General features: G+C 45.6%; 2 protein-coding genes across 4 annotated transcripts in view; both read left to right on the plus strand.

The window, feature by feature from the left end:
* The window catches only part of XNDC1N (XRCC1 N-terminal domain containing 1, N-terminal like), a 30,421-nt gene extending 28,881 nt beyond the window's left edge, over positions 1-1,540 (plus strand). The window contains exon 9 of one of the 2 annotated variants that reach the window (XM_056825110.1): positions 6-1,540. In XM_056825110.1, coding sequence (XP_056681088.1) covers positions 6-280 — 275 coding nt within the window. In that variant the 3' untranslated portion in view covers positions 281-1,540. 2 annotated transcript variants of the gene reach the window in all.
* Positions 1,381-27,909, plus strand: TRPC2 (short transient receptor potential channel 2). Of its 2 annotated transcripts, XM_056825080.1 has the most exons (13): positions 1,381-1,451; positions 1,828-1,921; positions 3,163-3,888; positions 9,460-9,624; positions 15,947-16,121; positions 17,470-17,670; positions 18,246-18,408; positions 19,814-19,906; positions 21,539-21,731; positions 24,241-24,368; positions 24,552-24,624; positions 26,804-26,933; positions 27,304-27,905. In XM_056825080.1, exons 1-13 carry the CDS (start codon positions 1,381-1,383, stop codon positions 27,771-27,773), a joined length of 2,682 nt encoding a protein of 893 aa, XP_056681058.1. In that variant the 3' UTR covers positions 27,774-27,905.
* The last annotated feature ends 58 nt before the right edge of the window (positions 27,910-27,967 follow it).

Raw genomic sequence — 27,967 nt, forward strand, 5'->3', positions numbered from 1 at the left:
CTCAGGGTCCTTCAGCTTTGAAGTCCTTCCCCTCCATGCTGCCGCCTGTGGAGAGACCCCCCCACCTCAACAAGCCTCACCCTCCTCCTCTTCTTCCTCCTCATTGTCTCCATTTTGGACTCAAGTCTCACCGCACTCTGAGTCCTCTCCAGAGAGCTCACCATCCCCCACCTGGGTGCAATGTCCCATCTGCCAGTACCGCTTCCCAGCAAGGGAGGTGGCATGGCATGCCAGCAGGTGTGGGGAACCTCCTGAGAACCCTTGGACGGGCCTGAACTAGACCTTCATGCCTCACATGCTTTGACTTCCTGCACACAGCCATCTTGCTAGATTCCAGGCTATGGAGGGACAAGCTACAAGAAAGAACCAGAGAGGACTTGAGGCTGGGGGTTCCAGCCCTTTCCCCACCCCCACCTTTGTTTCCCTGATGATTGTGAGAGAGCCTGAAATGGCAGAACCCAGGCTGGTAAGATTGCTGATAACATTGGGCTCAGCTTCATTACTATTCCAGGTTGCCATGACAGCTGTTGCCAGGGCACTCAGTTCCCTGCCAACGATCCTGCCTCTCTCCCAGGGATGTCAATTTAGACTAATGGATGAGCAGACCTGGGCTCTGGTGTTCTGCCTCGTGCCCCTCCCTCCTGGTGGCAGAAGAGCATCTCAGACTCCTTCCAAATTTATTCAAGTAGCAACCAAGGCCAAGTGGAGCCAAGGAATGATCCAGCAGAGTCCTGGAATATTAACCCTGTGTTCCCTGTAATAGGACCCTCTTGCTGCAAGGGAGGAGGCAAATGGTAATGATGCTTTTTATGTAGAAATATCACATTTAACTCCAAGTCCTGGTGAGCTGGAAGTCAGAACAATTCCAGATGCCCCTTATTAATGATCTGACTGTGTGACCCTGAATAAGTCAGCAAATCTCTCAGGTTTCTGTTTGCTCCTTTATACGTGAGAGATTTTCATCTACACTCCTCACTACTTCAGGGTTTTTGCAGGTACCCTGCAAGTTCTGCAGTAATCCAAAAACTTAACTTGTAAACAATGAGAGGGTCATCTCCGTGGAGGAAGACTTCCTGGAGACAACCTCTCCCTCTCACCCCCAAGGCCTAATGCAACCAGTGACTGACACCCATGGTGGGTCAGGAAGAATGATGAGAGTGGAGAGGCTACAAGGAGAACAGGGAGCAAGGACTGATGTGATGGGGAAACAGTTCAGATGGAGGGGCAGGGCTGTGCCCCAAGGAAGAGTTCCTTCCCTTCCCCCAGCCAATCCCCTCTTGAGAGATTGCCAGCTAGAACATCAAGCAGCACTGATGCCTCCAGGAAAGCCTGGAGGAGGAAGTCACATTCTTGGAGAGATAGGACAGGAGAGACAGCAAGATGGAGAGAGGACTTGGGACCATGCTGGATGGGAACTGGTTGAAGGTAGAACAAGAACCAGTGATAGGAAAGTACAAAGAGACAGAATTCAATCGAATAAAAGGAAAAACATGTTGAAAATGGCATTTTGTTTTCCAAAAATAAATGGACTGTCTTGGAAGATGTTGCATTCTCCATTCCTGGAGGTCTTTAGGTAGAAGTTGAATGACCACTTGTTGAGGAAATTCTGTAGAATGGGTTTGGGTACAAGCTGGACTAAACAATTCCCAAGATCCCTTTCAATGATGAATTCTTTGATTCTAAGTAAGGGGAGGGTTTACAAAGCAAGAGGACCCAACTGAACATCCTCACATTCTTGCTATTCCTCCATAGTTGGGATGACAGGGTCTGCCTTCCATCCACCCCAAATATGCTCTCTTACATGTGTTTGCTCTCTGCATTCCCAAGGGGCAACGCTGGGGCAGAGGATGGGGAGCAGCTGGTCCTGGCAGGGGGCAGGGCCCAGCCTAGGGCGGGGTCTGGGTGCATAAGAGAGCGATGGGTATCCCAAAGGGAGAAAACAATAAGAAGACCAGGAGGGCATAGCCATGGATTCCCTCACGGTAAGGAGCCTCACCACTGCCCCCCTCCCTGCCTTCACTAAGGGCCTTACTAACCCTCCAAGGGGCTTTTCTGCTTTCTTAGAGGGGGCCTGAATTCAGCTTTTAGACGAGCACTGAGAATTTTTTGGTTGGAGGAGATTCAGGGACTCCTTCATCTTTTCATCTTGGGCATAGAGACAGTGAGAGAACCCCAGGGCAAGCGGGAAGCTAGGCCTAGAAGTGTTTGGGTCCTGTGTCGGGGAAGGAGTTACTGGAGGGTTTGGAGAAAGCCCAGGTGTCGAGTCCCTGTTTATTCCAGTGGCAGAGAGGGGGCTCTGGCCCAGAGGGCTCCAGAGGGTGGAGGAGCAGCTGGCAAGAAAAAAATAACAGTGGAGGAAGGGAGTAGGGTTTCAACCTACAATTACTTATGCCTAGATCATGCAGAGAGTGTGCCTGGTCAAGGCTCACTCAGGGGCTACTGCCAGGATTTTCATTTTAGTGGTGGAAGGGTCAGAGCCTTTGAGACCATGAGTCTAGGTTCCCAGTTCATCCTGTCAAGGAACCATCAAGGGAAGGAACCCTGCCTGCCCTTGTTTATAAAACCCTTCTAAAATTCATCCTGACTATCTTCCCCCTGCCAGGAGGCCCTAAGCTAAGTTGGGTTGAGTGAGGTACAGAGGGGCCCACCTAGAATCGCTGTTGGCTGTACTGATTGGGTGCTTCCACTCTGTGAAGCCTGGCATCAATGGGGGAAGGGAGGGTGGCAGCCCCTGGGCTGCCTAAGAAGGAAGCACAGCCCCATGTGGATCAGAATGGGTTCAGACCTGAGTGTGGCCCTTGTACTTTCAGCCCAGATGAGATAAAACCTAATCTTAGCGAAATAATTTTTTTTGATCCCCAAAAAAGCCCTGACTAGCCTCAGACCCTTCAAGAAAACAAAACATGAGTTAAATCTTATTTACAGTTCATTGTGTTACTGCTTAAAGAGGGAAGTGGGAAAGACAAGGCTTGGGAGGTGGTAATAGAAGGAGTGGGTTTGAGTCACTAATGGGGGATGAGTGGGGTGGTCACTAGGGACAGGAAGGAAAGAGGCATTCAAAGTGAAGGGACTGTAAAGAGAAGAGTTGGCCTGAGGGATTTTCAGAGCTGGAGCAGGAGAATCAGATCAGAACTTCAGAACTTGGCGTCTCCTTCCCTCTAGCCCCAGCCCAACTGGAACGAGATTGTGAACAGGAAACTCCGCTTTCCTGCCCCGCTGCTTGGTGCTATTCAGGAGGGTCGACTGGGCCTGGTCCAGCAGCTGCTGGAAGCTGCAGGGACTGAGGCAAGTGGGGGTGGGGGAGGTGGGGGGCCGCAACGCCAGCTGGAGGAGGCAGAGGATCGCTCTTGGAGAGAAGCCTTGAACCTGGCCATCCGGCTGGGCCACGAAGCCATCACTGATGTCCTGTTGGCCCAGGTCAAGTTTGATTTCCGGCAGATCCATGAGGCTCTTCTGGTGGCAGTGGACACAAACCAGCCCACAGTAGTGCGCCGCCTTCTGGCCAGGCTGGATCGTGAGAAAGGCCGCAAGGTGGACACTAAGTCCTTCTCTCTGGCCTTCTTTGACTCGTCCATTGATGGGTCCCGTTTTGCCCCTGGGGTTACACCGCTCACACTGGCCTGTCAGAAGGACTTGTATGAAATTGCCCAACTGCTCATGAGTCAGGGCCATGCCATCGCCCGTCCCCATCCCATCTCCTGTGCTTGTTTGGAGTGTGGCAATGCCCGCCGCTATGACCTGCTCAAGTTCTCCCTCTCTCGGATTAACACCTATCGGGGCATTGCCAGCCGTGCCCACCTCTCCCTGGCCAGCGAAGATGCCATGCTGGCTGCCTTCCAGCTCAGCCGAGAGCTCAGGCGTCTGGCCCGCAAGGAGCCCGAGTTCAAGGTTAGATGCATACACCCCGGGATAGAGCCAGAACCTTATGCTGGGTGTCTTGGGTGGGAGGGAAAGGATTGGCCCCTGCCTTCAGGGATCATCTGATCTAAGGGAGGGTGGGAGTCCCTCCTCTCAGGTTCTCTGGTCTTAGATGAGAAGGGGTGGACGTTACCTCTACCTTTGGGGTAGCTTCTGGTCTTGAGTAGGGAGAGAGCCGTGCAAACCAGGGAGCTTATGATACCATTTGGGAGACAAGACACATGAAACATACAACATAATTACTGATCAGGATTCAAAAATGGGTACAAACTCTAAGGATTATGGTAGGGAAAGGACTATGAGGTGGAGTACCTGGGAAGACTTCATGGAAGAAGAGATTTGAACTTTGCTTCAGCTAATCCAAAAAGAGGAGAGAGGTTCCAAGCCAAAGGCACAGATATGGGAAGATATCCAAAAATTGGGGGTTGGAGGGGAGAGGGAAGGAATGGTAGGAATTTGTGAAATCAAGCCTGGCTAGAAGAAAGGTTGGGAAGGGTGGGATGTTATTGAGAAGAGAGCAGATGCTCTCTCTTTGCTTGGCCCCAGGAAAAGCAATGAGAGGACGCTTCCAGGAGGAAAAATTGGGTCCCATTTAAGGAAAACAGTTGCCCAAAGAACAGGCTGCCCCTGGAGGTATGTATCTCTTAACTTACAAGAGTGTTCTGTTGTCAGGATGATGGAGAACACGGATTGTACCCCCACGTACATACATGTCTAGTTCTTCCACTATTTAGCACCAACATACCAGGTGCTTAAGAAATGCTTATTTCTGACCTGATTAGATTCTTCCATTTGACAGTCCCTCAGATATGTAGATATCCTTGTATCGAATACTTCTCTTATTTATTTACTTTTTTATTTTTGCCAATTACATATAATAACAAATTTCCACGTAAGTTTTCCAAAGTTAAATGATCCAAATTATCTCCCTCTCTTCCTCCCAGAGCTGACAGACAATTCAGTCTGGGTTATTATTATGCAAAACACATTTCCATATTGGTCGTTTTTGTAAGTGAAGAATCTTATAAAACCAAAACCCCAAATCATATACTCAAAAAACAAGAGATCAATCCTATGTTCTGCTCTGCATTCTGACTCCCCCAGTTCTTCCTCTGGATGTGGATAGCATGCTTTTTCATAAGTCCCTCAGAATTGTCCTGGATCATTGCATTGCTGTTAGTAGCAAAGTCTGTTGTGCCATCCAGCTTTTGAAGACATCTGGTATTCACGCTTTCCAAACACTGGCTATCGTGATTTTGGGTGGTTGGGGTTAGGAAGCTTTTCCTTAAATGGAGAAAAAATCTGCCAGTGGATGACACCGCCCCATCGGTCCCTGGTTCCTTTGAGGCTAATCATGATGCGTCTAGTTCTTCCAGCCCTTGGCATAATGTCTGGCATGTAGAAGCATTTAACGAATGTTTATTAATTGATTTTTATGTTTGACAGGCTTTCAGGTATTTGAAAATAGTTATATTCTACTTGAGTCCTCTCCACCATAAATGTGCCCATTGCTTTCACCCACTTCTCTCCATGGAGATCATCAGGGACAGGATTTCCAGGGCCCTGGAGTGCTTGGAGAAAGTGCTTTGTCGTGCCAGGTTTCCTGACTCCTTGGCCAGGGACCTAGTGGCAGGGGACAGAAAGTGAGGCTAGAGAGAGTACAGAGTGCGGGTAGAGCTGGCCCAGGCTGAGGGCAGAGGGAACACACATTGAAGGCAGAGAAGACAGAGAGTTGGGGCAGAGTGCTTTAGGGTTTGCACAGCAGGAGCTGCATGGGCAGGGCTGGTCCCGAAGGACCCAGGCTGGAATGGTCCCCTCCTCCCATCTCATAGCCCGAGTACATCGCCTTGGAGCAGCTGAGCCAGGACTATGGATTTGAGCTGCTTGGCATGTGCCGCAACCAGAGCGAAGTCACCGCGGTACTCAACGACCTGGGCGAGGACAGCGAGACTGAGGCGGAGGGCCTGGGCCAGGCCTTCGAGGAGGGAATCCCCAACCTGGCCCGCCTGCGCCTAGCTGTCAACTACAACCAAAAGCGGGTCAGATTCTGTTTTCCTACCCCCTTTCTCCTGTCCTTCACCCTTCCCTGCTTGAGATCCTGGCTTGGCCTGAAACTAGCCCCTCCATCATCAAGACTCAGGACTCAGCCTTGGGATCCAGCCTGGATGCTAATCCCTTCTCCCTAGCAGCAGCCTGTAGCATCCTCCTTTCTAACCCCCAGACGCTACCCCAGGCAGCCCACAATCCTACCATGTTCTGGTCCCATGCTCTAGCCCTCAGATGTGGCCTCCCTTTCATTCTCTCTGCTCTTGGTTCCCCCTCACTCTGCCAAACCCCAGTTCACTTTCCCTATGCCCAAGACCTGAGCTTAGATTCAGCTTAACCTATACCCCTCCCAGTCTCCCCAGCTTCAAATTTCAATCCTTTCTCCCATCTCTTCCTCATTTTGTCCCACACTGATTGCTGCTTTCTTGGTGCTCCTTGCCCTATTCTTGATCCACCACCCCAAGAATTTCAGGCCTAGACCAGTAGCTTCCCTCCATATCCAAATCTGTCTTTTTTTCCCTTTTTATCTAGCCTCAATCTCCCAGGCCTTCTTCCCAAATCTTCCCTCCTCATGCCTTCCCTAGAAATCCTATCATAGAACCCTATTGAGAGCACTCTCATTAACAGACTCCCTCCAGCCAAATGCCTTCCTATCCCAATGATTCTGAATCCCTGGCTGTCATTATTTAAATGCATTTCTCTTTCTCCCATTGTCTTCTCCCTTATTCTCATCCCTCTCAACCCAAACCATGTCCTCAGTTCTCAGTATGACCTCCAATTCCTCCAGCCCTCAGTTCTTTCTCAGTCCATCTCCTCTCCACTGGCCTCATTCTTCCTTTTTCCCTATCTTGACCCATTGATGAGCCAGTTCAACTCCATCCTCTTCTGTCCAATCCATTGCCCATTTATCTAACTCTGCCAAGCCTCAGCCTTGGATTACTACAACCATCTGCTTCCTTTGCTCCTATTAACATCCTGATGAACAAAACTGTACTGGATCTATGCTACATAATCTCAACTGGGTGTTCACTGCCAAGAGACAATCCCTTTACACTTACTTATTCAACTCCTATCCCTCTCCTGTTATAGCCCCTTTTCTCAAACCTTTCACCTCTCCTTAAATATCCCATCACTTCTTCTCCCTCTCCCTGAGAACCTTGCTTCATATCACTGAGAAAATAGAAACCTCTCTCTTTTCCCTTCCTTCCTTCTCATCTCATATAACCTAGATGTTTTCTGCTATTATCCCCCCCTTCACCTCAAATATTGAGGTGACCCTTTTCCCTGCCAAGGAAAATTCCTCTAGATCATGAGTGATCCCATTCCATCCTGCTTTCTCCAGATTTCTCCCTTTTATCATTCTCACTCTCTCACTTATCTCCAATCTTTGCCTTTCTGTTAGCTACTTCCTTAATTCCTACAAACTCTCCCATGTCTCCTCCATCCACAAAGAACTCTCACTTATTCCCTAGAGTCACTTCTTTCCTCCTTTTTGTGGCTAACCTCTTTGAGAAAACTGTCTACAACTGGTAGACAGTTCTTTCCTCCATTTCTTGTCTAAGCTCTTTGAGAAGACTGTCTACAACTGGTGCCTCCACTTCTTTCCTCCATTTCTTGTCTAAACTCTTTGAGAGGACTGTTTACAATTGGTGCCTCTATTTCCTTTACTGTCACTGTCTTAGCTTTCTATAGTATGACTTCTGATCTAATCATGCAATCAAAACTGCTTTCTCCAAAGTTACTAATAATCTCTTAACTGACGAATCTTTCTAGTCACCCAGGCTTGTGGGTACTCTCCAAGGACCTCCCATAATCAATTTGTTCCCATTTCTTATCATTTCTACTTTTGAAACTTCTGTCATACATACCTCCTTCTCTCCTCTGACACTGTCACCTCCCTGGTGTGGGCCCTCATTACTTCATACCTCAACTACCACCATGACCTGTTGATTAATCTCCTTGCCACAAGTCTCTCCCCACTCCAGTCCATCCTCCACTAAGCTGTCAGACTGATCTCTATAAAGAACAAGTCTGACCAGGTCACACCCTATTCAATAAAGACCAGTGTCCTTTTTTCAACTCCAGGATCATAAAATACTTTGGCATTCAAAGTCCACCATAACTTGGTACTCTCCCACCTTTCCAGTCATGTTATACCTTACTCACCCCCATGTGATCCAGTGACACTGGCCTCCTTGCTATTCTTTGACAAGATACTCCATTTCCCAAAGTCCAAGAACTTTCACTGATGGTCCACCATATTTGGAACAATCCTTCTTCCTCTCTGCCTCCTGGTAGAGATAATCAACTAAATTCCTTCTTTTACAAGAAGTCCTTTAATGCTAGGGTTGTCCTTTTGCTAATTATTTGCCATTTATTCTGTAGATAACTTGTTTATATAGTTTGCATTTTGTCTCCCCTTCTTTACACCCACAGAGAACTGTCTTTCACTTCTCTTTGCATACTCAGGGCTTAGCCCAGTGCCTGGCACACTTCATAAATGCTTGTTGACTGACAAAAGCTCAAGATTACAATATTTGGAGTTAGAATAGACATGGTTTAATTCAATTAATTTTTCATTTTAATTTTTAATTGATACTTTGTTTTTATGTCATATTCATTTCCAAATAGATCTTACTTCTTCCCCCTTGTCCACTGAGTTTTTTCTTATAAGAGAAAAAAGAGAAAAGTTAGCAAAATAAAGCAAGTCATTTATTTTTGCCTGCTAATAAATGTAATAGTCATAGCTGTATGACCCTGAGCAAGTCACTTAACCCCAATTGCCTAGCCCTTACTGCTCTTCTGCCTTAGAATCAATACTTAGCATTGATTATAAGACAAAAGGCAAAAGTTTAAAAATATTTTAATATTATAAATTTAAAACATTTTATATAATAAATAAATGAATAAATTTTAAAAAATATTCAGCACCCATGCACTGTAATGAATAGAGGAAGAAACATTTTCTTATCTCCTCAGGAAGAAGCATGTTCTCATCAGCTCAGGGTCAATTTTGGTCATTATAATTAAAGAATGTTCTGTTTTGTTGTTTCTTCTGTTTTCATTATTGTAATCATTATATATATACATATATATATATATATATGTATGTATATATATATAATTTTCCTGGTTCTACTTACTTCACTGCATCAGTTCATATAAATCTTCTCAAACTTCTTTGAACTCTTCATCTTTGTCTTACCAGTGTTAAGCCCCTGCTTTTAAAAATGAGGAAATTTTAGGAAGTATCTAAAATCCCAGCTCAGCCCTTCTGCTGTAACTGGTGCCATTTAAGTTCAGATCCCACCAGGTTGCTCTCTGCCAGGTCCTTCTATCCCATTAATAACACCTGAAGCTATAGCCCTCGGGATTTCCTGGGTTTTTCAGGCCACTTGGGGTTTGGATTAGAAGGGCAATCTCAGGGGGGAGCGTGAGGTGGGGTCCCAGTGGACATGACCCAAGCCATCTCCTCACTCTCTGATCTCTGCTCAGTTTGTAGCTCACCCCATCTGCCAGCAGGTCCTCTCCTCCATCTGGTGTGGAAACCTGGCAGGCTGGAGGGGCAGCACCACAGCCTGGAAGCTGTTTGTCTCCTTCATCATTTTCCTCACCATGCCCTTCCTCTGCCTGGGCTACTGGCTAGCACCCAAGTCAAAGGTAGGTGCCCTCTCCCTCCCCTCCCCTCATCCTCCATTCCTTCTCTCCCCCGCCTCAGGGTAGAAGCTGCTCCAACAAGGTGGCTGGGTCATAGACCTGGAGCTAGAAAGGGAACTTAGGGCAGCCAGGTAGCACCATGGATAGAGCAACAAATCTGGAGTGAGGAGGACCTGGGTTCAAATATGACTTAGCTGTGTGGCCCAGGGCAAGTCATATAATCCTGTTTGCCTTGTCCATGCCATTCTTCTGTCTTCGAACTGATACTAAGATAGAAGGTAAGGATTATTTTTTTTAAGTCATCTAGTCAAATTCCTTCATTTTATTTTATATTTTTAAACCCATACCTTCCGTCTTGGAATCAATACTGTGTATTGGTTCCAAGGCAGAAGAGTGGTAAGGGCTAGGCAATGGGGGTCAAGTGACTTGCCCAAGGTCACACAGCTAGGAAGTGTCTGAAGCCAGATTTTAACCAGATCTCCAGTCTGGTTCTCAATCCACTGAGCTACCAGCTGCCCCCAAATTCCTTCATTTTACACAAAAGGCCCAGAGAGTTTCCTTTACTTGCCCAAGGTCACATAGGTGTTAATTGACCAACCTAGAATTGGAATTCAAGTCCTGTGGCTCCAGTTGCAATTTTTTTCCATTGATCATTAGGAACCTGCTTGGTACTCAGGATGACATCCTCTTTGACCTTCAGAAGGCAGCCCAGGTCTTACAGGACCCATATGATGAAGCAGTTGTTTTTCTTCTGTGTTTCTACTCCCACAGTTCTTCCTCCAGATGTGGATAGTGGTATTTCTCATAAGTCCCACAGAATTGTCCTGGATCATTGCATTGCTGCTAGTAGAGAAGTCCATTACAGTCCATTAGTCGATTGTACCACAGTGTATTAGTCTCTGTGTACAATGTTCTCCTGGTTCTGCTCCTCTCACTCTGCATCACTTCCTGGAGGTTGTTCCAGTCTCCATGGAATTCCTCCACTTTATTATTCCTTTTAGCACAATAGTATTCCATCACCAACATATACCACAGTTTGTTCAGCCATTCCCCAATTGATGGGCATCCCCTCATTTTCCAATTTTTGGCCACCACAAAGAGCAAAGCTATGAATATTCCTGTACAAGTCTTTTTCCTTATTATCTCTTTGGGGTACAGACCCAGCAGTGCTATGGCTGGATCAAAGGGCAGTCTTTTATTGCCCTTTGGGCATAGTTCCAAATTGCCCTCCAGAATGGTTGGATCAGTTCACAACTCCACCAGCAATGAATTAATGTCCCAACTTTGCCACATCCCCTCCAGCATTCATTACTTTCCTTTGCTGTTATGTTATCCAATCTGCTAGGTGTGAGGTGATACCTCAGAATTGTTTTGATTTGCATCTCTCTGATTATAAGAGACTTAGAACACTTTTTCATGTGCTTATTAATAGTTTTGATTTCTTTAACTGAAAATTGTCTATTCATGCCCCTTGCCCAATTATTCAATTGGAGCATGGCTTGATATTTTTTTACAATTAATTTAGTTCCTTATAAATTTGAGTGATTAGACCTTTGTCAGAGGTTTTTGTTATAAATAGTGTTTCCCAATTTGTTGTTTCCCTTCTAATTTTGATTGCATTGGTTTTGTTTATACAAAATTGTTTTAATTTAATGTATTCAAAATTATTTATTTTGCATTTTGTAATTTTTTCTAACTCTTTCTTGGTCTTAACATCTTTCCTCTCCCAAAAATCTGACAAGTATACTATTCTGTGTTCACCTAATTTACTTATAGTTTCCTTCTTTATGTTCAAGTCATTCACCCATTCTGAGTTTATCTTGGTGTAGGGTGTGAGATGTTGATCCAAACCTAATCTCTCCCATACTGTCTTCCAATTTTCCATGCAGTTTTTGTCAAATAGTGGATTTTTATCTCCAAAGCTGAGATCTTTGGGTTTATCATAGACTGTCCTGCTGAGGTCCCTTACCCCAAGTCTATTCCACTGATCTTCCTTTTTGTCTCTTAGCCAGTACCATATTGTTTTGATGACCACTGTTTTATAAAAAAAAGTTTCTTGGTAATTTGATTGGTATGGCACTGAATAAGTAAATTAGTTTGGGTTGGATTGTCATTTTTATTATGTTAGCTTATTCTACCCATGAGCAGTTAATGTTTTTCCAATTATTTAGATCTAGTTTTAATTGTATGGAGAGTGTTTTATAGTTGTGTTCATCTAGTTCCTGCATTTGTCTTGGCAGATAGATTCCTAAGTATTTTATACTGTCTAGGGTGATTTTAAATGGAGTTTCTCTTTCTAACTCTTGCTGCTGGGATGAGTTGGAAGTATATAGAAATGCTGATGATTTATGTGGGTTTATTTTGTATCTTGCAGCTTTGCTAAAGTTGTTGATTATTTCCACTAGCTTTTTAGTTGATTCTCTAGGATTCTTTAAGTAGACCATCATATCATCTGCAAATTAAACATTTATTTAATTAATTCATTTAGAATATTTTTCCATGGTTACAACATTCATGTTCTATCTCACCCCCTCCCGTAGCTGACACGCAATTCCACTGGGTTTTACATGTGTCACTGAAAAACGTTTTCTTAACTTTAACAAGGATTTATGTGATGGGACATGAGGATTTTTCTCCAACTGTAAATCTCAAGCCCCCTATGTCTGACCTGAAAGGCGCCCCTATTCTAATCAGCTCCTTGTTTCTCTGCTCTTTTGATGGAGTACCTGGGCTTGGCAGGGTCTGTGGGACATCTTGGCCCACATCCGGGGCCCTGAGAGCAGGGACTGTGTTTTTGCTTAACGCACTGCCTGGCCCCTAGTAAGTGCTGCAGGAGAGAGAAAAGGCAGGTAGTAGCTTTGGCAAAAGTCTGGTACGAGACTTGGCAGAAGAAGGCTGGCACGTGCTCGGAACAAAAAGAGAGATTCCAGAATGTGAGGATTATTTCAGCGCTTAGCAAATGTGTATCGAGGGACTGAGGTCACTCCTGTATGAATGAATGAAAAAAGCGCTAATGAAGCCAGGGCTGCACCCAAGACTCCCATGGACGCTGGGGGTACAGACCAAGGGAAGCAGGCTGGTCCCTGCTCTCCAGGAGCTCTCCCATCCCCGCTGGTGCAGAGAGCAGACACGGGAGGCTTTGCTGCACGTCAGATGCAGTGAGAAGGCGGAGGACCATTTCCATTGGTAAAATAAAACATCTGCTTCTGTAGTTGAACCCTCGTACGGTGACAAGAATCTTTGGGGGAGACCCTTTTCTGGGTCTTTAGTCGCTGCGGCTTCTGAGGAGGGTAGAGGCAGCCGCCGCATCTCTGCAAGGGCTCCTCCCCTGGAGAGCAGGTGCCGAGGCCAGGCTGGCAGCAGGATGGAGGGAGAAGGGGTGCTCTTCGGCATCATTTATCCTACTCGTCCTGGGGTCTTTGGGTCGCTGAGTCCGGAGGAGCTCTGTCTCCACCAGGGTTGCTCCTCCGGGTCAGTGGCCCCCCCAGGGGAGAGACCATTGCTATTCCTGGGCGACTGTGGGGCAGTTGGCTGATGGGAAAGGCTGGTGGCTGCAGGAATGGCACAAGGGTTGCTGCCCCAGAGAACAACTGTGGGATCCAGGGAGGCACCCCAATTAACAGGGCTCTTGGCCCCTGGGCTCTCTCTCCACCGGGGTCTAAGAGGAGTTAGTGGTGATTTGGCCTGCCTGTTCCTTCCCCAGATGCCTTTGCAGCTTCAGATCTCCTACTTTCTTATTATTCCTGTTTTACAAAGAGACAGAATTAAAGAGGATAATGAATTAACCCAGATCCAAATGACTAGTCACTCTTGGCCTCAGCCTAGGCATTCAGAGGGCTCTTTTCACTGCCCTAAACTAATTTCCCAGGGCTGCAAGGTGCCATTGATAGAGTGCCAGGCCTAGATAGAGTAAGGAAGATCTGAGTTCAAATCCAGCCTCAGACACTAGCAGTGTGACTTTGGGCAAGCCCCTTAATGAACCCCCCATCACTTAGCCCTCTCCACTCTTCTGCCTTGGAACACAAGATTGATTATAAGAAGGAAGGCAAGGGTTTAAAAAAAATGAATTATCTAGTTCAACCCCTTCATTTTACTCATAAAGAAGCTGAGATGCAGAGAAAAGTCCTGATTTGCCTACGTCCACTGAGAGTATTTTTCAGCTCTGGATTTGAATCCAGATTTCTTGCCTCTAAATCCAATACATTTACCACTACCCTCCCTTCCTTCTGGCATCCCTGTGGCATCCAACACATGGTAGAGACCTAATAAATATTCCTGAAATGAATGGTGGGAGAAATCTAGGCCAGCCTGGGGAAAGAGATGGGTTCTTGGGTCCCAGCTTGCACTGGGTCACTTATAGGAAATTCTACCATCAAGGCGTCCAGTTTTTGTCTAAGGATTTGTATCCCTTAAAAGGTAAATCCCCCAGAGAAGGATCTTACTGAAATCTCTTTATCAGCCATTACTATCTCGGTGTGAAGAGTTATCCCTTTTCTGAAAGCAGGATCAAATCTCAAGGGAGGAAAGAGCAGGAGGGCCCTTTGGGCCCTGGGAAGAGGTAGGAGAAAAAAAAATCAATTCATTTGTATTTATTTAGAGCCTTCCTGGACCAGGAAGTATCCCCAACGCTGGGGATACAAAGACAAAAAGTGGTCCCTGCTTTCCAAGAGCTCCCAGACTAAAAGACACAAAACAGAAGACTGATAGAACTGAAGACAAACTTCATCAGCTTCAGAATTTGGCTGAGAATATTTGTTGGGGTTAGGGCCTGGACCTCTGGGACCTTAATGGTTAGGCCTAGAGTCAAGAAGATCTAAATTCAAATCTGGCTTTCAGACACTTACTGTGTGACTCTGGACAAGCCACTTGACCTCTGTATGCCTCAGTTTCCTTAACTATAAAATAGGATAATACCAGCACCTATCTCTCAGGGTTGTGAGGATCAAATGAAAAGTGCTTAGCACAGGCACATGGTAGGTGCCATTTAAATGCTGGTTGTTATTATTATTGTAACCATTATTATTATTATAGACAGCAATGTGACATGGCAGCCAAAAAAGCTTATGCTGTGTCAAGCTGCATGGTCATAGGAGATATGATTGAAGAAAACATTGATATTTAGGCTTGGTAGGAAGACAGGATAAGGTGTAAGTATTTGTAGGATGTTCCATAAAAAAGGAATTGAAATTATTCTGCTTGACCTCAGAGGACATAGCATTATGAGAAATGTAATGTGAGAGAGAGTGCAGGGAGAATTGTATAGAGAAGGGAGATTTAGTCTTGATAGGAAGAATAACTCGCCTGGTGTTTGAAGTTACCCAAAAGTGGAATGAGCCACTAGGAGGGCTTCAATAGAGATCTTCACTGGAAGGTTGAATGAACACATGTTAATGATGTTTTAGAGGAGATTCTTATATAAAGACAAATTAGACAGCCTTGGAGATCCCTTTCAACTGTGGGTATAGGTAATTTTGTTAAAAATAAAGGAAGAAACTGGGGTGGGAGGAAACTCATGGAAGTGAAATGATTTACCAAGTTTTCATAGACAAGAAGTGGCAAAGTGAGGACTTGAACACAGATCTTCTGCACTGGTTGGTTGGGTCAATTGAGTTGGGTTCATTTGAGTTAGATTTAGTTGAGCTGAGTTGGGTTGAGATGAGTTGAAGTGAAATGGGTTAGTCTGGTTTGGGTTGGGTGGGGTAGAGTTGGGTTAGATTTAGTCAACTTGAATTGAGATTCATTGAGTTGGGATAAATTGGACTGGAAGGGGTTGAATTGGGTTGGACTGGATTGGGTTGAGATGAATTGAGGTGGGATGGGTTAGTTTGGATTGGCTTTGGTTGGGTGGGGTGGAATTGGGTTAGACTTAGTCAAATTGGATTGATATTCATTGAGTTGGGATGAGTTGAACTGGAAGGGGTTGAGTTGGGTTGAGCTGGATTGGGTTGAGATGAATTGAGGTGGAATGGGTTAGTTTGGATTGGCTTTGGTTGGGTGGGGTGGAATTGGATTAGACTTAGTTAAATTGGATTGAGATTCATTGAGTTGGGATGTATTGGACTGGAAGGGGTTGAGTTGGGTTGGACTGAATTGGGTTAGTTTGGGTCAAGTTAGGCTGGATTGGGTTAAATGGGGTGAGATAGAATTGAGTTGTATTGGATTAAATTGAGTTGGATTAGGTTGGGTTGGAGTGGTTTCTATGACATATTCTTAAGTCTGTAGGAGATCACTATTGACTGGTACCATTAAATGAAGAAATCTGGAGGAGATAAAAGAGATCATTTGCTGGGCTCTCAAATCTCAAAGTTATTCCTCTCCTTTATAGCTGGGTCGTCTGCTGAAGATCCCAGTGCTCAAATTTCTAATACACTCGGCCTCCTACTTATGGTTCCTCATCTTCCTGCTGGGAGAGTCACTGGTCATGGAGACTCAGCTAGTCACCTTCAAGGGTCGCAGTCAGAGTGTCTGGGAAAACTCACTGCACATGATCTGGGTTGCAGGTATAAGGGGCTGGAGGGTGGAGGACAGATAACTCCCCTGACTGGAGATCTGTCACCCCATGTGGACACCTTAGCACAGGGACCCTCTGGGGTCACTCAGAACAATGTCACTTATTATTCCCCAAGATAGTGATCATGGTTCCCCTGAGTCCTCTCCAGGCCATGCACCAGCCCCTCTATGTCTTACATTTTCCCTATACCTTTAAAGGAATTTCATAGACTTTAGACCTGGGAATTTTAATTTAGCTCTTTTAGTTTACCTCCCTCATTTTATAGACATGGAATCTGTGATTTGCACAAGGTCACACAGGTAGTAAGTAGCAGAGCTAGTATTCTAGCCAAGATCCTCCAACTCCCTTCTCTGGGTCCCAGAGGCAACCCCTTTATGAGAGCAGATGGATGAGGCAGCATTTCGTAATAAATGGCAAGAGTTTGAGTCTTGGTTCTGACATTTCAATGAATAAATCAGCATTATTCAACCTCTATTGGGTGGTGATGATAAAAGTGAAACAATTCTTGCCCTCAAGGATCTTAGAGTCTCTTGTTGGGGGACAAGGAAGGAGGAGAATGCTGAGGTGGGGGGAGTTGCAATAGGACACATATAAGTACATACAAAATATTTACACAGTAGATACAAAACAATTCTAAGAGTTTCTGAAAGCTACATGGGTCAAGAAAGGCCTCACATAGGAGGTCAAATCAAGAAGTATTTATTTAGTGCTTATGGGTCAGGCACGCTACTAAGCACTAAGGATATAAAGAGAAAAAAAAATACATCATCTGCCCACATTCTAATGCAAACAACTATGTACTACAAAATTATGTAGGCATAAAGGGCCACTAGGTAGCACAGTGGATAGAGTACTAGGAGGCTCTGGGTTCAAATGTAGCCTCGGTTACTTCCTAGCTGTGTGACCCTGGGCAAGTCACTTAGGGCCCCCCCCCCCCCTTGCCTAGCCCTTACCACTCTTCTGCCTTAGAATCAATTCTAAAACAGAAGGTAAGGGTTTTGTTTTGTTTTTTATAATTATGTAGGCATAGATACAGCTATCTATCTGTATCTACATAGAAAATTGGAGGTAATCTCAGAAAAAAAGGGCCTGGCAATGAGGGGAACTGGGAAAAGGATTCTTGATGGAAACTAGAGGTGATAATTGTAACCCCAGGCAAGTCCCTTTCTAACTCTGGACTTTGGTGTCCTCCTCTGTAAGTGAGGGAATAAAGAATCTAAGGTCTCTTCCAGATCAGAAAGTCTCTGATTCCATGAGGGTAGCCAGCCTTGTGGGGTTGAGTGGGGAGGAAGCTGCCCCCCTTGCTGAGCTCTCCATACCCTGGCTTCTGGCCACAGGCTTCCTGTGGTTCGAATGTAAGGAGGTGTGGATTGAGGGGCTGCGAAGCTACTTCCTGGACTGGTGGAACTTCCTGGACGTGGTCATCCTGTCCCTGTACCTGGCTGCCTTTGCCCTCCGAGTGCTCCTCGCCGTGTTAGCCAGGCTGCACTGCCAGGATGCCCCAGATGGTGCTGCCTGTCGCTACTTCACCACAGCTGGTGAGTGCCATGTCCTGAAGCTGTTCCTCCCTTGGCTGCAGGACCCCAAATGCTTGACTCCTGACCCCCAGATCCCAAATTCTACCTGGGCAACTCTTAAGTCTTCCAAGAGCCGTCCTAGTCCCACATAGCCTCTGCTCTGAAATCTCTAAGCTCTTCAGCATTTCCCCAACCCCAAACATTCCCACCTTGTCATTCTTGGGACCCCCAGTTCCTTCACCCTGTGATCTCTAAGCCCTCCAAAGCCTATTGTCTTACTATGTTCCCATCCTGTGTAAACCTCTATACAAAGACAGCAAGATAAAAATCAATATAAGTAGGATATGGTCAATAAAATAAGTTAAGACAAGGGAAGGGGTGTAAGAAAAGGAAAAAGAATCTGACCATTCTGAAGTTCAAAGATTCCATAAGCAGTTTGCCAGATAGCTTTATAGGGGAACCCCTAGCAGTACCCTGTAAAATAGGTGGGTAAATCCATCACCTCTCATAGAGCCGGAGAATGTCACTCTAATCCCCAGGGTGCTATTGCGGATTCCTTTTTTCCTGCTACCCATTGCACATCTCCCTTTGAGCAGAACGCAAGGAGTGGCGCACCGAAGACCCCCAGTTTGTGGCTGAAGTCCTGTTTGCCATCACCAGTATGCTGAGCTTCACCCGCTTGGCCTACATCCTACCTGCTCACGAGTCCCTGGGTACCCTGCAGATCTCTATTGGCAAGATGATTGATGATATGATCCGGTGAGGGCAGCCTCTCACTCAGTTCCCTGGGCTCCTCAGAATTCCATGTGGGAAGGGGAAAAAATAACCTCTTCCTGGTGATTCCCATCAAACTCCCCAATCTTGGGAAGACCTGGCCATTTGCCCCTGACCTGCCTTCCCACCAGCTCTTCCTTGCAGGCCTGGTCTTAACCCTTGCCCCAACCATAACATGAAACCTGACCTCAATCCACTTCTTGACCTTAGCAGTGATCCCAATGTCATCCTAAAAATAATGGAATCTCTAAATTTCTGAGTTTGTATAAACTTTAGGAAGCATTAAATGTAACCCCTTCCTGAACAAGAAAATGAACTTTGGAACTTCCTGACGCTGGTTATAAGCCTACCTAATTCCATTTCCATTTTAACTTTAACATGACCGTAATAGTGATCTTGACCTTATCCTATCACCCTAATTCATAGAGGTTCTTAACCTTTGGCCCATGGACCCCAGGGAGTCTACAAAATAGGATAAGAAAAAAAAATTACATCTTTATTTTTACTAACCACTAGTGGAAATTTAATATTTCCTTGAGTTATTTAAAAACCTTGTTCTGAGAAGGAACCCACAGACTTCAGGAGAGTGGCAAAGGGGTCCCCAAACAAAGTTAAGAAGTCCTGTCCTAATGCTAACCCAGCTATTCCCCCGAGATGCCTGATATTGACCCTGATTCACCCCAATTCGATCCTCACCCCTTTCTAGACACTAATCCTTACTCAAACCCTCATCCCTACCTACCATCCATGCTTCATTCATACCTCTCCATCGTGAGCTTCAATGGAGTTCTCACCCCAATTGTCTCCCAATTGTTGACTTTCATTATGGCTTATCCAGACCCTAACCTTTTCTCTTAATTCATTCTGAGCCTCATTCTGATCAGATCTCCCAACCCTTAATCCATTCTACTTATCATCTTGAACCCAGCCCTCACCCCAATTTTGACCTAACTTATCCTGAACCACAGGTTCAATCACATTTTTTTTTAACCCTTACCTTCTGTTTTTGGCTCAGTACTATGTATTGGCTCCAAGACAGAAGAGTGGTAAGGGCTAGGCAATGGGGGTTAAGTGACTTGTCCAGGGTCACACAGCTGGGAAGTGTCTGAGGCCACATTTGAACCTAGGACCTCCCATCTCTAGGTCTGACTCTCAAACCACTGAGCCACCCAGCTGCCCCCAATTGCATATTCTTGCTTGACCCACATTCTTCCCCATACAACCCCTCATGGCAAACCTCTTCTCCCAGGGACTCAGGCTGATATTGGGAGATGGAAATTTTTAAAAAGGGGAGAGAATAGTCAAAAGGAGCCAAGCACCCTCCTTTACCAAAACCTGATTTTTCTTAGTCTGTGTCCAAATGTCTAACCCCTTCCCAATCTTCCAACAGGTTCATGTTCATCCTTATGATCATCCTAACAGCCTTTCTTTGTGGCCTCAACAACATCTATGTGCCCTACCAGGAGACCGAGAGGCTGGGCAAGTATGTGGGCTGGGTGGAGCCTAGCTAGGGAAAGAGATGGGATCTGGGAAGTGGGTAGGACACGTCCAGAGATGAGGACATAGTCTAGGAAAGGGGTTGTGCCTTCTAGAGTCATACTGGGAGAGAGATCAGGGACCATGGAGTGGGAAGTGCCAGGTAGGGAGTAGAAAAAAGACTGGGAATGGATGTTACCACTTCAACAAGCAAGACTGGCTTTATTTGTATGACTTTAGGCAAATTACTCTAGCTTTGTGCCTCAGTTTCTTCATCTGTAAAATGAAGAAGAGGGGACTTTATTGATCTCAAAAACCCTTCTGGATCTAAATCTTTGTGATATTTATGTCCAGGCAAAGTCTGTAGCTACATGGGAAATGTGACCTAGGGTTCAAGGAAGGTTCTCACTTCTCCATCCAAAGCCTCAGTTCCTCCCTTATCTGTTTATTGGTGCCTTCTCTATTAACCCTGAAGGTAGGGAGCACAGGCATTCATTCACCTTCAGGGTGAGAGATGATGGTGCTCATAGCCTCTTATGAGAATTCTAGGTTCAGGGGAGATAGGACAGATGTAGTTCTTCTGGATCTCATGACTTTAATCCTTTTAACAACTAGGTGCTCTCCTATTATCTCCCTCCTTATCTTGGGTATGGATTCCTTTTTAGTCATTATGTTTTGTCCTGTCCAGGGCAAAAGCCAGTCTCCTTGGCAGAGAAAACATAAGGAAAAGAAAAATTGAGCAGCTCTGCCTTCTCTCTTGGCAATTGTCAGAGGTCCTATTCACTCTTTTTTTTTTTTTAATCTTTACTTTCTGTCTTGGAATTTATACTAAGTATCTTTTCCAAGGCAGAAGATCAGGAAAGCTAGGCAAATAGTGTCAAGTGACTCGCTCAGGGTCACACAGATAGGAAGTGTCTAAGGTCATATTTGAACCCAGGACCTCACATCCTCAGGCCTAGTTCTCCATCCACTTAGCTACCCAGATGCCCCAGTTCCATCCTTTCTTTGATCCCTTTTTTTCCCTCCCAACTGGATAAGCACTAGAATTGTATTTTGGTTGATACAAAAACTCTCTTTACCAAGGCAGGATGGTACCTTCTCTCTTATCTAAGATCATACAATCATTATATATCAGAAACTAGACTCAAATTCAGGTGTCCCTGGTTTGAGACACGCTCTTTATCCACTATGCCATTATATGCCTCCTTTCCCACTGTCCTTCTCTGAAAACAGAATGTCCCAAAAGTCTTTATGCAGCTTTAATCTTAGACTTTTAGTATGCCCTGCATGTCTTTTTAAAACCTCTTGTTGCCTTTAGGTTCCTCATTTTGCAGATGAGGAAACTGAGGCAGAGAGCGATTAAGTGATTTGCCCAGGGTCACACAGCTAGTAAATATCTAAATCAAGATTTATTCAGGTCTTCCTGACGCCAAGTCCAATACTTTCCCTTACACCATTATATCACAGAAGGAGATAATTTGAGCTAGGTCCCAGACATAGTCCAAGAGGGTGAGTATCCCTGATGACTCCCACGTGGTTCTCTCCCTGGCTGAGAGGCCATCTTTCAGGAGGCAAGGGCATTGATGTAAAGGGAAAAACAGAGCTCCACTGTCTATCCCAAACACACATCTTTTCCTAGCTTCAATGAAACATTCCAGTTTCTCTTCTGGACAATGTTTGGTATGGAGGAGCACAGTGTGGTGGACATGCCGCAGTTCCTAGTGCCTGAGTTTGTGGGACGTGCTCTCTATGGTATCTTCACCATTGTCATGGTCATCGTGCTACTCAACATGCTCATTGCCATGATCACCAACTCCTTCCAGAAGATCGAGGTATGTGAAAAGTGTGGATAGAGTAGCAGAGGCAGACCAAGGACCTGGAGGGAGATGAAGGGGGATGATGGTGGATGAAAGAGCAATAGGGGACCAATGACATGAAGGGAGATGATGGCAGATAAAAGAGCAAAAGGGGACCAATGACATGAAGGGGGATGATGGCAGCTAGAAAAGCAATAGGGGACCAATGACATGAAGGGGGATGATGGCAGATAGAAGAGCAAAAGGGGACCAATGACATGAAGGGAGATGATGGCAGATAGAAGAGCAAAAGGGGACCAATGATATGAAGGGGGATGATGGCAGATAAAAGAGCAAAAGGGGACCAATGACATGAAGGGGGATGATGGCAGATAAAAGAGCAAAAGGGGACCAATGACATGAAGGGGGATGATGGCAGAAGAGCAAAAGGGGACCAATGACATGAAGGGAGATGATGGCAGATAAAAGAGCAAAAGGGGACCAATGACATGAAGGGGGATGATGGCAGAAGAGCAAAAGGGGACCAATGACATGAAGGGGGATGATGGCAGATAGAAGAGCAATAGGGGACCAATGACATGAAGGGGGATGATGGCAGATAGAAGAGCAATAGGGGACATGAAGGGGGATGATGGTGGATGGAAGAACAACAGGGGATCAAGGACCTGGAGGAATATGAATGGGGAAGATGGAGGGGGGTGAAAGAGAAGAGAAGGATCTCTAGGAAGATGAAAGGGATGGTGAGTAATAGAGAGAAGCCAAGGACCTAGAACATAGTTTGGATCAAAGAAGGGACCTGATGGACAGCAGAGCAATGGGGTAAAGGACCCAGAGGGATGGTATATGTTTAGAGATTTAGAGCTGGAAGGGACCTTAGAGGTCATCTAGTCCAATCCCCTCATTTTACAAATGAAGAAATTGATTGAAGGAGGTGATGGGTGGTAAGAATGGGGTCATGTAGATACCTAATCTCTGATTTACAGAGCTCACAGTCTAGTGAGAGAAGATGTGTTAAAGGGGGATTCTTTTCAATTCATCAAACATCTGGTAAATGCCTGTTGTGTGCAGAGCCATGAATTCAGCACTGGAGATCAAAATTAGAGAAAAGCTCAGCCTTTGCGATAATGAAGAATTTAATCTGTCTAATAGAGGGCTAAGACACATATACTAGATAACTAGATTATACAGTATTACCTGTTAGCTAGGGATAGAGATATAAATCAAATATCATGTGAGGGAGGACTGTATTTGTGGGAAGAGAGGGAAGATCAGAGATTTCCTGAAGGAGATGGCCTTTGAATTGGACCATAAAGGAATTCAGTTGGTAAGAGGGAGAAGAGATGGAAATGAAAAAGGGATTGGAGAGGCGGAAGAAAAGATTGGCAATGTTTAGGGCTGGGGCAGAGTTAGGGAAGGAAGGCAGAAAGAGGGATATGGGAAGCAAAGTGGTTTAAAGACAATAGTCCTGGATGAGTCAGGAGACCTTAGCTCAAGTCTTTTTTTTTTTTAAACCCTTACCTCCCATCTTAGAATTAATACTGTGTATTGGTTCCAAGGCAGAAGAGTGGTAAGGGCTAGGCAGTGTGGGTTAGTGACTTGCCCAGGATCACACAGCTAGGAAGTATCTGAAGTCATATTTGAACCCAGGGCCTCCCATCTCTAGGCCTGGCTCTCAATCCATTGAGCCACCCAACTGCCCCCTTAGCTCAAGTCTTGATAAATGTTTGTTGATTGATGGGCATGTACTCAATGACTTATCTGAGCCTTTAGAGTAGTTTCTTTAGAGTAGGTGCTAAATGCTTGTTCAATGAATGAATCTGTAAAATAAGGGAGCTGATTTAAATGATATCCAAGATTCCTTTTGCCATCAAATTTATCATCATGTGATCCTGTCTCATAGCTTGTTGTCAGAAAGGGCTTTGTTCAGTGCTATAGAAGTCTATGCTTATTATTAGAATGTTGGTGGAGGAGGTAGGGAGGTATCTATTGAGAAAAGGAGGAAAGGAGAGAAATATAAAGTCAAAGGATGGGGAGAAAAATGGAGAAAGAAGAATAGTTTTGGACAGTAGATTGGGAGGATGAATGGAAAGGCAAAGGGTAAGAGAGAGGACTGGGAAAAGATATAAGAATGACTTAACATGGAACCTGGTGGAGGAAAAGGAGTTGGACAGTGGGATAAAAAAGGGGCTAGGACAGGGATGGGGAATAAAGGGGAACTATGGAAGGAGACTAAGGGATAAGCAAGAGTGAGGTGGGTAGAGAACCGAGGAAAGGAGAAAGGGAGAAGGAATAGAAGGGAGATAGAGACAGGATCAGAAAAGGATGGGACAAAGGGATAGAGGAGAGGTGAGGCAGAAAAAAAAAAGAGAGGAAAGGGAAGGGAAATGGCAGGAGAAGGGGTGATGAGGAATGGTGGTGGAGGAGGAGGGGCCAATATTAGTGGGAAGGGTAGAGATGAAAAGGGGTCTCTAGGCATAAAAGAGTGTTGGAGTTCCTGAACCCCTCCTCCATCTCTGACCCCCAGGATGACGCTGATGTGGAATGGAAGTTTGCCCGCTCCAAGCTCTACCTATCCTTCTTTCGAGAGGGCCTGACACTGCCTGTTCCCTTCAATATCTTACCTTCACCCAAGTCCTTCTTCTATCTGCTCAGGTAAACTCTTGAGGAACTTCCACAGCCTTGTTCCTCTCATCTCCCCATTCCATGCCTCCATCCCTTCCCCAAGAACTCCCCACAATCTCCATTTCCTCCAAGTCTCAGTCCATCCCTCCTCTTCCTTTTTTTCATCTCCCATTTCCTACCCTTCCCCCCTAACACCTCACCTTACTCTTTCAGGAGAATCTTCCGATTTTTTTGTTGCTGCTGCTGCAAGACCAAGGGGCCTGCCTATCCTCCCATCCCCACTTTTGTGAGTGTCCCATCTGATTGCTTGTTCCCTGACTCTATCTCACACTGTTCTATATCTGTCCTAATCTTTCTGCCCATCTCTCCAATATCTATTCTGTCTCTGTGCACCACCGTGCCCTATCCGATATTTTCCATTTGTCCTAATCTGTATGATGTCTCACAATCTGTCTGCCTATGAGTCTGATGCCTCTCCATCAGTCTATCTGCCTTAGTCTGTTCCAGTTGGCTTGCCCCCATGAGAGAGATGCCAGACAGGAAGCGTCCAGCAGCTAAGGGTCACCCTCTCCATCTCCCCTTAAGCCGAAGGGGGAACTCCTCTCTCATTAGCTGCACTTCCAAAGACTGTCTGCTGCTACTTTGTCTCTGTCCCCCTCTGTCAAGATCTTGGCAAGGGTCCTGCTCTCTCCCTTAATTGTCCCAGCTCGACAGGAGATGGACTATTCCCCAACTCTCCTTAGGGCTGCCTAGATAAGACTGGCCCTTATCCGGAGAAGCTTTACCAAGGGATCTGGGGAAAGGTTAGCCACGATCCCAAAGCAGAAATCTATCTTGAGTGATAGCAGAGATATTTCTTAGCTCTAAAACGGTGTTATTCTATGAGTCTAGATATAGTGAATGGTCACAGTCTGATGAAGACAATAATAATAATAACTCACATTTCTATAGGATCTAAGCAATTTCTTCACAGCATCTCTGAAAGGTGAATAGTGCAGATATTATTTGTTACAGAGAAACTGGGGCCCAAAGAAATAAAGTGACTTACCTAAGGCAACACAGCTACTAAGTCTGGATTCAATTCCAGATCCCCTGATTAGAAGTCCAAAGCTGTTTCTTTTATGGAAGACTGACTATAAATGTCGATAGGGTTTGTCTATAACTCCACCAAGCCAGGATAGGGATGAGGGTGGGGAGAAGCAAAGTTCCAGGTAAGAGGTCCTACGCAACAGTCCTGGGGAGCTGGCCTCATCAGACTCATCACAGGAGGGGACTATGGCCAAATATCCTGGGGGTGATGTGGGGCCTGGGTCCCCCACTCTGTCCAGTCCTCTCCCTGGGAAGAATCTTTGGGCTGACTGGATTCTAGTCCCAGCTCTGCCACTGACTCATTGTGGAAGAGCCATAGGCAAGGCACTTCCCCTTAGTTACTCATTAGTTAAGAGGAACTAAGTTATCCTTAATTATTCACCATCATTATCTCCATGGGCATCAGTTTCTTTTCTTTTTTTTTTTTGGTAAAATGATATTGAATTAGATGATCTCTCAGATTACTTCCAGCTTTAGCAATCTATAATCCATGAATTGATGCATTCATGAATCTTTCTCCTCCATCCCTGACTTATCTAGAAAATACCTTCCCCTAAACCTCAAAACAGGAGAGATTGGTGCCTAGAGTTCCAGTTGAAGATTCCACCCATTGCTCTCCTTTCTTCCCTGGGCTTTCGTTTGGGGGATGGAGGGAACTATCAGTCAATAAATAAACTTAGTAAGTACCTACTATGTGCCAGGCACTGTGCTAAACTCTGAGGAAACAAAAAGAGTCTGAAGACAGTGCCTACCCTCAAGGAGTTTACAGTCTAATGGGGGGGGGGGGCCATGAACAAACAAACAATATTTGTGTGTGTATATGATAAATAGGAGATAATTAGCAGAGGAAAGGCACTAGAATTAGGAGGGGCTGGGGAAGATTTCCTGTAGAAAATGGGATTTTATCTGGGACTTAAAGGAAGCCAATGAAATCAATAGTCACCGAGGAAAGAGAGTGTTCCAGGCATGGAAAATAGTCAAAGAAAACACCCTGAACCAAGAGATGAGTGTTTTGTTCTTAGAACAGACAGGTGTCACTGGATTAAAGAGTATGCATCAGGGAGTGAGGTGTAAGAAAACTGGAAAGGTCTAGTTTATGGAGGGCTTTGAAAGCCAAACAGAATATTTATATTTGCTCCTGGAGGCAGTAGGGAGCCTATGAAGTTTACTGAGTAGAGGAGAAAGGGGTGTGTGAAATGGTTGAAGCTATGCTTTAGGGAAATCGTTTTAATAGGGGAATGGAGGATGGATTGGAGCAGGGTAAGGCTTGGTGGATCTGCCACCAAGCTATTCCAATAAACTACCAGAAGGAATTGGAGGATGTGCAAACATTGGGGGATGCTTCATACTCTGTTCTCTTTAAATATATATTCCAGGCAAACTCTGGGATTGGGGCTGGGACTGGGGACGGTGAGAGTGGCTCCTATCGGGTCCGAGTCATCAAGGCCTTGGTGCAACGCTACATTGAGACTGCAAGGCGCGAGTTCGAAGAGAGCCGTCGGAAAGGTCAGTCTCCCAACCCCAGATGCTTCATTCTCCAAAGCTTGTCCCTATTCCTAACTCCCTGCCTTTATGCTCCCCAAACCCTCTCCTTCTTTTCCCCAAATCCAAGGCTTTCAGCCCTCTTCTCACCAACCCAAAGTACTTGCATGAGATGATTTCTATGGTCCTTTCTACTGATCCTGTAATCTCTCCTCTCATGACCCTGAAACTCTCTCAGAGCTTTTGGGTACCAGCCCATATCCCAGAGGCCCAGGCTGAGAATTCTGGGTTCTCTTGAGCTCAGTAACTCATAGGGAGTTCATTCAGCTTTGGGCTTTCCTGAGGTACTCCCAGAAGCAGGAAGCACATCCCATCCTACTTTTTATGTCTTTAGACCTTGGCAACCGACTCACAGAGCTGACCAAGACCGTGTCCAGACTGCAGGGTGAGGTGGCTGGTGTACGGAAGACACTGGCTGAGGGCGGACCTTCCCGGCTCCCCGATGGTGCCAGCATCCTGAGCCGCTACATAACCCGTGTCCGAAATAGCTTCCAAAATCTCGGACCCACCATCCCCGAAACCCCTGAATTGAGAGGAAGAGAGGAAGAAACAGGATTTATAGTGCCTGAGGTAATAGGGACACAGATACCCGAGGAAACGGGGACCCAGGAGTCCAGAGCCCCGGAAGCAGGAACCCAAGATCCTGACGATCTTGGCAGGAATGAGATCCAGGCATTTGGGGGTTCATACAAAATTTCTTCTGCCCAGGTGGTGATTCACAGGGGGTTTGGGGAAAGGGGAGATGTGCCTCCAGAGGAAGGACCGGTGGCTGGGCATGATCCCCCAGCCCCAGGAGCTAAATAAAGAAGTAGCCTGGGCACCTTCTGATCTAACCCTGTGCCCCCTGTGCATCCAGTTCTAGGAAGAAGTGCTGACAAAATCTCCCTTTCTTTCCCTAGCCCAAATGCTTTGCTGCCTTAATAAAATTAAATATGATTGACTACTGGTAATTAACTGAATGGAAATCGCAAAGAACTTTTTTTTTTCAACATTGTATA

The sequence above is a fragment of the Monodelphis domestica genome, chromosome 4 (assembly GCF_027887165.1).
Source record: "Monodelphis domestica isolate mMonDom1 chromosome 4, mMonDom1.pri, whole genome shotgun sequence".
NCBI classification, from domain to species: Eukaryota; Metazoa; Chordata; class Mammalia; order Didelphimorphia; family Didelphidae; genus Monodelphis; species Monodelphis domestica.

Excerpts from the sequence above, each read along its gene's own strand:
- TRPC2 (XM_056825080.1), top strand. The coding sequence starts at position 1,381 with ATGGAGAGAGGACTTGGGACCATGCTGGATGGGAACTGGTTGAAGGTA. Across the intron at positions 9,625-15,946 it reads GGCTAGCACCCAAGTCAAAG|CTGGGTCGTCTGCTGAAGAT; the intron begins GTAGGTGCCCTC and ends TCTCCTTTATAG. Across the intron at positions 21,732-24,240 it reads ACTCCTTCCAGAAGATCGAG|GATGACGCTGATGTGGAATG; the intron begins GTATGTGAAAAG and ends TCTGACCCCCAG.